The sequence below is a fragment of the Solanum tuberosum genome, unplaced genomic scaffold (assembly GCF_000226075.1).
Source record: "Solanum tuberosum cultivar DM 1-3 516 R44 unplaced genomic scaffold, SolTub_3.0 scf00127, whole genome shotgun sequence".
Classification (NCBI taxonomy): Eukaryota; Viridiplantae; Streptophyta; class Magnoliopsida; order Solanales; family Solanaceae; genus Solanum; species Solanum tuberosum.
In genome coordinates this window covers 628,870-637,704 of record NW_006239058.1, presented here as the reverse complement: position 1 = coordinate 637,704, position 8,835 = coordinate 628,870, and the positions used below count along the sequence as shown (strand labels likewise).

Here is an 8,835-nt window from a genome sequence, read left to right as displayed (position 1 = left end):
TTTCTCGCGCTTTATACAAACAGAAACGCAATTTATACAATTCTGTTGTATAAAACGAGAAAGAGAGAAAGACAAAAGAGAACTGGGCAGGGGAATATTTTTATTGTATAATTATAAGTGTATAGGACGAATATATATGTATTTGCATGTGTATATACAATTTTCTCTCGCTTTATACAAACAGAAACACAATTTATACACTTCTGTATATAAAGCGAGAGAGGCGAGCACAGAGAGAGTGAGCGAGAGAGGAGAGTGGCGAGCGAGATTTTGAGGGAGAGAGATGCTGGCAAACAGTTTGCTACAGGACACAATTAAATCAAAGTGTGATTATACCATTTAATTTGAATTAATAGTTTGTCATTATGTACAATTTTTCCCTTTTTAAAAGCATGAAGTCTTAGGTGGACATTGGGCTTAAATCCAAAAGCCCATTGGATATTACTGGAGCAATTTCCAACGGGAGCTAATGCTGGCCCGTTTCGACAAGAAGTTGAATTTCTTAATGAATTATCCGATATTTCTTATGAATAATTACAATTTTAAATACTTCAATCAACTAATTTATAAATATATACAAAATACAAATTATATATATATACGCTGATATATATTGTTTTCGTTCATTTTGATAAATTAATTGACCGACTGGATATGTTAGTAAGTTTTCCTTCTTTTTAATGTATTATCCAATTTCCCTAACCTATTACAAAAATAGTCTTATATTATTCAGCTTTCATCTTTGTCTGTATATTTTAGAATTTCAATATGCAAAATGGTATGATTAGTAGGAGTAATAGACCAATGGTTAATCGATTGATAGACATAATTTAATTTTAATAGTAATAACATGTGCATCTAGAGGTGGGGTTAACATATGTTGGAATACATTTTAATATTAAGATACTACACTAATATTTAGTCATGGCTATTAAAGGGGAAGAAGTAATTAAACTCGTGCTAATTAAACTATTACTCTAATCCATTATTATTTTTATTGTGAAATAAAATAATTTGAAATTAATAAAAATTTAAATTAAATATAAAATAAAAATATTTTAAAATTATTATTCTTATCTCACATATCCATTTTAAGACGAATACTCCATATATTTTGCTGAACTGCCCGTCAGAAATATCTTCAGTGTCTAGAATTTCTATTTTGGACGGCAGTATTGACTGTTGAGTGAAGAGCTTTTGTTGTGGAAGCATATTATTGCACATACAATTTAGTTGGTTAAGATGTTATAATTAAGGGTGTTTTCGATAGCGAGGAAGATACTTTTTATTTTTTTTCTAGGTTTGATTGATATAAAATATCATCTATAAAAAAGTATCTTAAAAATAAGAAAGTTAATACTAATTGTTAGCAAAAATAAAAATAAAAATAAATTCTACAAATAATATATTATATTGATCGTATTTTTTTCCATCCTCCAACACAACTTATCTACGCAACTTATTTTCAATATTCTGTAGGCCCATCCTCACACTCCACACCACTAATCCCCACCACCCACACCCACCTTTAGCTCTTTCTTACCCATCGGCCATTACCACTCTTTTGCCTTCAATAATATTTATCTAAATTGTATTTACCGCTAATATTTTTAAAATATAATATTTTTCACATGTACTAAATATTGAAAAAGAAGTAATTTCTTTTTCTTTTATAGATGTCCTTCGTACTAAATACACCCTAAATCTTCGAAATAATGAGTTTAAAATTTGTTAGTTTGTGCTCAATTATTATTTTTAGTTGTTCCCTATCCTCTATTAAGTATTAACTATGAAAAAAACTGATAAAATGCCAAATCAAAAAAATGTTTTAGTGACTAAGCATAGTTTTGTAGGGTCCAAAGAATGAAGATATATAAATATGGAGCAGCCAACCCCATTGATAGGTACACTTAAGTTGACCCAACCATGACGCGTGCTTATCTTCAATTAATTTACAATTTATGTGTATAAATAAATTATAATATAAAGTATTAAATTTCATTTTATTAGTACGAATTTGATTTCCTAATCACCTCCCCCATATATATTTCTTCTCCCCTTAACTATTTTTTTTCTTAAAAAAAAAAAGTTGAGGAGGAATTTTACGTCTAAAGTCCGTTAGTCAATGTGAAAGTATAAAAAAAGAAAGTTAAGTGTTTAAGATATCGTTCATTTTTTGAATTTCATATATTAACGATCAATTATGTGAATATTTATCAAAATACAATTTAACTATCAATTGTTTATTCTTATACCTAAAGAATATTTCAGGTAAAAGAACAATTAAAAATTATTCCCTCCGTTTCAATTTATATAACTTATTTTCCTTTTTAAAAGAATAATTAATAATTATTTCCTCTGTTTCAGTTTATATGACTTACTTTCCTTTTTAGTTCGTTCTAAACAAAATAATAAGTAACCGTTTAACTTTAAAACACTCATTTTTACCCTCAATGAAGTGATTTATAGTGACAAATATCTATCACTTATTTTAAACTATAAATTTCAAAAACAATTTTTTTTTCTTTCTTTAATTTACATGTCAAATTAAAGTAACTAAAAAAAGAAGTAATAATTAAATTATGTTTCGATAAATATTTAATGATAGTTTATTTTTTATAAAAAAGATATATGTGAGGTGTCATAATTGATGATGAAAGGCGGCCTTGTCCACGTAACGCAGCAGCCCCCTGATTTATTTGTTTAGAAGTGGCCCTTCTGCAAAACCGGATAAGTGTTAGGCTTTCCATATTTTAATGAATTCTGAAAAACAAACAAATAATGGATAAGAATAGAAGCTCCACCCCAATCATCCACTTTCACCGCGCTACTTCTCATCTATATCTTCCTATAATATAATAATCTATTTCATTTTTCTCACTAAAATATAATTAATATTTCAATTTTGCAAATAAATAAACTACCAAATGAGTATTGAGACATAGATTTTACCTTTTTAATATGATGCCTTTTCTTTTACGGTCTAAAAATGATGTATATTAGTTTACTTTAAAATATTAAGCATGTCTTATTTTATATACTAAAACACTTTCTTATAATTACAACGATGTTTCAACTTTTTCTAGTGCAAACGTCTTTCAATTATTTTAAACTTTATCCTTAAAGACTTTTTAAGTTGATTTCTTAAAATAATTAAGAAGCTTATTAAACGATATATAAAGAAAAATTCCATCTCTCTTTTTGAACTTGAAATAATTTATTTATTTTAAATTATAAAACAAAATCTCAATAATTTACTTAATATGATGAGAGAGAAAGTGCAGGTGGACAAATGGCTTAGGATTATCATATCATAGTCTACGTGGATCTTTTTAAAAAAAAAAAAAATTTAATTAGTGAAATTGTTATTGGTAGTACTAATACCGGAATAATTGACAAATATTTTAGTGTAATAATTGGATCACTTTCTTAAAAAAGCAACAAATTCTTGATTTATTTGTCAATCACTCTGTAATAACCACAAGAGAAAAAAAAAATGGTGATGGAAGAAGGATGTCAAACACCAAGAAGCCCAGAAGCAAAAGTTGGTATGCAAGTGGAAGATCTATGGGATATACAAGAACCACAGCTTAGTCCTACTGAAAAGCTAAACGCTTGTTTTGAAAACATTCCTGTTTCTGATTTTCCTCCTGCTCCTTCTAATCAAGGTTAGAAACACATTAATTATGTTTAATTAGAGGTTATAATTTTGATTTGTAGCTTGTGGGTATGATTAATAACACATAAAGATATGATCTTTATGTTTTTTTTTGGGTATTCTGTATAAGAGATTCTTGATTTGGTGTGTTTTCAGGCAGAAAAAGAGATTTTCTTGATCACTTAAAGAAAGGGTGTGATTTGTAATACTCAAAGAAATGATCTTTACGTTGTTTTTGTGGGTGATGTGGTGGATTTAATGTTTTAATTAGTCTTAGTTGTAGGAACTTATGCGATTTGTGTCTTGTTTAGCTTATAATCAGCTTTAATTAAAAGAAGAGAATTGTTGTATGTTTTACTAATTGAATCATCAGAATGATGGTAGCCAGAGATCTCTGATCAGAGGAAAGAATCATGATTCGTTTTGTTGCTTTTTATGTCCCACGTGCGCTCTGCGCTCGAGCGCACGTGGTGGTGGGCTTGGTGGACAAAGTTACTCGGGACCACCTTGTGCTGGTGGGAGATAATATGTGCCCTGAAGAAATAGTCTGCAAGCTGGCCTGAATACCATGGTTGGGTTATCCAAGAAAAAAGTTGTAAGGAGGTTTGGTAGATCATTTTGGTTGGTTAAGCATTGTTTATTTGAGTAGAAACTACAACATACCTGGTGTAACCTCTCACAAGTGGGGTGTACACGGACCTTACCCTCAACCTTGAGGGGTAGAGAGGTTGTTTTTGATAGACCCTCAACTCAAGGCAAAGCATATCAAAGCCAAACAAAAAAAGAAATAACCGAAGTGAAGGGATCATGGCAAATTACTATAGAAAACATGATAACACTTTGGAAAAGGGAACAATAACTACACCAATAAAGTGCGATAATTGAAGTACAAGCGACAATAGATAGTAACAGAAATCTATTTGAGTAGAAATTAAATTTTAAAAACTAGAGAAATTTTCTACACTGAAATTCTTTGTAAGCAGCCTAAGTTGGTAACCTTATCAACTCATGGTGTTTCATTTGGGTGCTTTATTATCTGCCAGTGAAAGTTGATTTCGTGGTCATTCTTTTTGTAGAGTGTTTATGGTTTATTGCTCTTCTGGTACTACCATTGTCCGATTGATGTCAATGATTGCTATTCTTCTCTGCAGTTATTGAGATAAATTCTGATGCAACTTTGGCCGAAGCTGTTAAGTTACTATCACAGCACAAAATATTAAGCGCACCTGTTGTAGATGTTGATGCCCCTGAAGATGCTACTTGGATTGATAGATATATTGGCATAGTGGAATTTGCTGGCATTGTGGTATGGATCCTCCATCAGGTATGTACCTATACGTAATCGTAATTAAACATGTGTCTTGTCTTTATGGGGCAAGTTGGTTGGTGTTTTCTCAATTATCCGACAATCTCATGTGTTTTATCTCATTCACAATTATGAAATTGATGAACATGTTGTTGCCTTTAAAAGTTGAGGAAAGGTTAAAACAAGTTTTCAAATGGATCAAGGTCTAGTAAATTGTTGCAAAGACGGGTTGATTTCTTAGATGGTCTCAACTAATAATTATTATATCAGTAAGTCGCATTTCTTCTTATTCCAATTTTCTTCAAAGAAAGTGACTTTCTGAGATAATAACTACTCCGTTGAGTGTCCATCAGAGAAATCAACTCCTACAAAGACGGTGGTATTCTTATTTTAAATGTTTTTCCTATGAAAATGCTCAAAACAATTTTTGTGACATACTTTACAGTCGGAAAAGATGGAGGGCACCTCTGCTTTTGATTCGGTAATGAATGCAGCAGATGATACACTCAGCCCTGCTTTGGCTGCAGCTGTTAACGGAGTCGCTTCTCCAAGATTCAGAAGTTTGCATCCTGAATCTCCAACAGCGACTTCTGGTAACTTTTTTGAGACGTTAACTTCGTCAGATCTCTACAAGAACACAAAGGTTATTCTCTATACTACACTTGTGGTTTTTCCATAAGCATCTACTGATTTTCCTTTTACAAGGCTATTTGGGCAATTGTGCTGACTAACATGGGATTACTTAGGTTCGGGACATTTCAGGGTCATTCCGCTGGGCTCCATTTCTGGCTTTGCAGAAATCAAACTCCTTTCTGACAATGCTTCTCTTGTTATCTAAATACAAGATGAAGAGTATTCCCGTGGTTGATTTAGGGGAATATAAGATTGATAACATTATAACTCAACCTGCTGTTATACACATGCTAGAAGAATGTGCTGGTCTCCATTGGTTCGAGAGCTGGGGTTCAAAGAAATTATATGAACTTGGTCTTCCTTTAATGAAGCCAAGTAGCATCATTCAGGTATGAGCTCTAGAGTTTTTATGCTTCTGCTACTGAGCATGTGCTTGCTTTGTTCTTTGCAGATAATGGAGTAACTTTTCCACAAGCTATGAACATATACTATTTTGTTGACTTATTTTTTATCGGGTTCATCAGATTGCAAATTTTGCTGAAAGATCTTCAATTTTGAAATTCCTTGGTTTCTATTTCTTCATGTGTTTGGTTACACGAAATGCGTGAAGTTAGTATGCCAAAAAATTTAGAGTGCTTAGTTCTGGTACATATTTGCAGCAAATGGTTACCTGATGGATGGACTGATTTAGATGTTTTCTTTGTGCTTTTACAAGTTCTCTCCATTTTTGTTTCATTTCATTCTCTTCTTTTCTGTGCTCCCTAATTTGGTTGCTGCACCACTGATGATCCACTAACAATCACGTTGTGAGTAGCTGATTCTGCTTTGGGTAAATATTTGCTTTTTGTACACTGTGATTTATGATCCAGCATATCAGCTTGACAGGAGTAAAAATTGCTTAAATCTGCCAGGAGTAAAATCTCAATTTCCTTGATAGCATTTTCCCATATAAACAAATATGTTTCATGCCTGTGACCTTCATTTGCCATATAGTCTGCCCACTTGGTTGGTTCTCTTCAAATGTAGATAGTGTTCGCCTTGTTGACTTCGAGTAGGCATCTGCAGTCTTTAATAATAGCCTGTAGAGGATGAAACTCTATGTTGTCTTGTTGGACATGCAAGTAAATAGTTTAAAATCTCATTGTTTTTGCTAATTGTAGCCCTCTCGTTTTATCACAATTAATATTTTTTGGCTGATAGCCTTAGCACCTAACCAGCAACTTGCACAAGATTCTATGTTTTGATGCTTATTATTGTTACTTTCTTTTTATTCAAAAACTCATCAACTCTGCAGCCAAGTTTTTCTTTAACACATCTGTGTTGTGCATTTTATAACATCGTAACTCTATTTTTGTTCTGCTTTCAGGTGGATGAGGATGAACCAGTGCTGCAGGCATTCAAGTTGATGAGACAGAATGGTGTTGGAGGAGTCCCCGTGGTCGAAAGTGGTGGCAGGAAAGCTATTGGTAATATAAGCATCAGAGATATTCAGTTCCTCCTGATTGCTCCCGAAATTTACAAGGACTACAGGTTGCTTCGACCTTTATAGTTTTACATGTTTCACAACAACTTAATAAAACACACATAGCTAATAATATAATTTCATGTCTGTCATGTGAAAAGGAAGCAGTACTACATACTTCTCTAGACATAGTGTAATCGCTAAATCTAAATATGTTTTAAATTGCATATATTCATCTTAAGCCTACAATCTGTTTTAAGTCCTCCGTTTTGTCTTTGTTCGCTCTTTTTATTGAATCTGAACCAATCATGTGAAATTGATTTCCTTATAATTCACATTTCACGCTGAAGCACATCTCGTGTCATGACATTCATCGTATCACACATCTTGTGAACGATCAAACAAGCGTATCATTTCATTTCAGTCATAAACTACAAGTACCATGAGTTAAGAAAATCATTCTCGTTCCCTAACTGGTTGTCATCACTCTGCAGATCTATAACAGCAAAGAACTTCCTGACATCTGTTAGAAGGTATCAAGGGGAGCACGAAAAGAACTCCCCATTCTTAAGCCACATGGTTACTTGCAGAAGAGGTAACAGCCTTAAAGACGTTATCATGAAGCTCGACTCGAAGAAGATCCACAGGATCTACGTTGTCGATGACATGGGAAATCTCGAGGGGGTAATCACACTCAGAGACATAATCTCAAAGCTAGTACACGAACCGCGTGGTTACTTTGGTGATTTCTTTGATGGTGTTTTGCCATTGCCAGCAAATAGCAGGGTTTAAGTCCTTAGTCCTAACAACTTTAAGAACTTTATGCTGATCCTTTACTTCCCTAATGAACTTAATAAGTTTAACATGTGTGAAGTTTTGTTTAAATTTTAGGTTGTTTTCTTGCAGGATGAGTTTCTTGTAATTTTGGGTTGTTTTTTAAAAGTAGATTTCTTTCTTGTGTACACAAGACACTTCTTGGTACTCTTGAAATTGAAAGAAATGCAAAGCCTTTTTTTCTAACTTTGTCTGTTTTTTAATGTTTCTATGTTTTGTTTGCTGACATAATGGATTACAAAAGATACATGTTTAGAAAAGTAAAGTGATTTTGAAGGGCCCGTTTGGTCATGCGATATGGTATTATGATATGGAATCATGATATGGTATCATGATATGGAATCATGAGATGACATTGAAGGTTTGTTTGGACATGCGATATGAAATTTTTGTGTTGTATATTTTCTCATAAACATAAAAATCTCATAAGTTGTAAAACTATTAAAATAGCCCCAATTGTTTATTAAATCTTATCAAATAAACAAAAATTATAAAATCGCATAATAAATTATTACAAAGTTATTTGTTCTTCACTTAAGTAATTGTTTCATCTAACTTTAATTTAATTAAAAAAATTAAACATAAATTGTACTTGATATGCTCATATCTCTCAACTACTCTTACAAATAACCTATAAAGTAGAAAAAAAACATACATTAGTGAGTAAATATTAACTTAGAAGTTAAATACACTAAGATAAAAATTAACAAACATCACTGACTTCTAACTATTTACAAGAAAAATCAATAGTTAAATATTATTGAATAACGAAATTTTAAAAAGTTACCACAAGTTTGAGTCAAAAACACTTCTAATAAAATTTAATCAAAAAAATTATAACTAGTCCACTTGACTAAATATTAATAACTAATTGATCAAATTTTCCCAAGTCCTTAATCAATTGGACTTGATATTCTTCAGTCATGTGAACGAACATTTTGC

The 8,835-nt window shown here is 31.9% G+C and overlaps 1 protein-coding gene across 1 annotated transcript; it reads left to right on the top strand.

The window, feature by feature from the left end:
• Positions 1-3,405: 3,405 nt before the first annotated feature.
• Positions 3,406-8,079, top strand: LOC102584848 (SNF1-related protein kinase regulatory subunit gamma-1). Its single transcript, XM_006351410.1, has 6 exons — positions 3,406-3,668; positions 4,810-4,982; positions 5,410-5,607; positions 5,711-5,986; positions 6,964-7,127; positions 7,554-8,079. Exons 1-6 carry the CDS (start codon positions 3,497-3,499, stop codon positions 7,849-7,851), a joined length of 1,281 nt encoding a protein of 426 aa, XP_006351472.1. The 5' UTR covers positions 3,406-3,496; the 3' UTR covers positions 7,852-8,079.
• The last annotated feature ends 756 nt before the right edge of the window (positions 8,080-8,835 follow it).

Coding starts and splice junctions, on each gene's coding strand:
- LOC102584848 (XM_006351410.1), top strand. CDS start 3,497: ATGGTGATGGAAGAAGGATGTCAAACACCAAGAAGCCCAGAAGCAAAA. Junction 5,608..5,710: donor ATCTCTACAAGAACACAAAG/GTTATTCTCTAT, acceptor GGGATTACTTAG/GTTCGGGACATTTCAGGGTC. Junction 7,128..7,553: donor GAAATTTACAAGGACTACAG/GTTGCTTCGACC, acceptor ATCACTCTGCAG/ATCTATAACAGCAAAGAACT.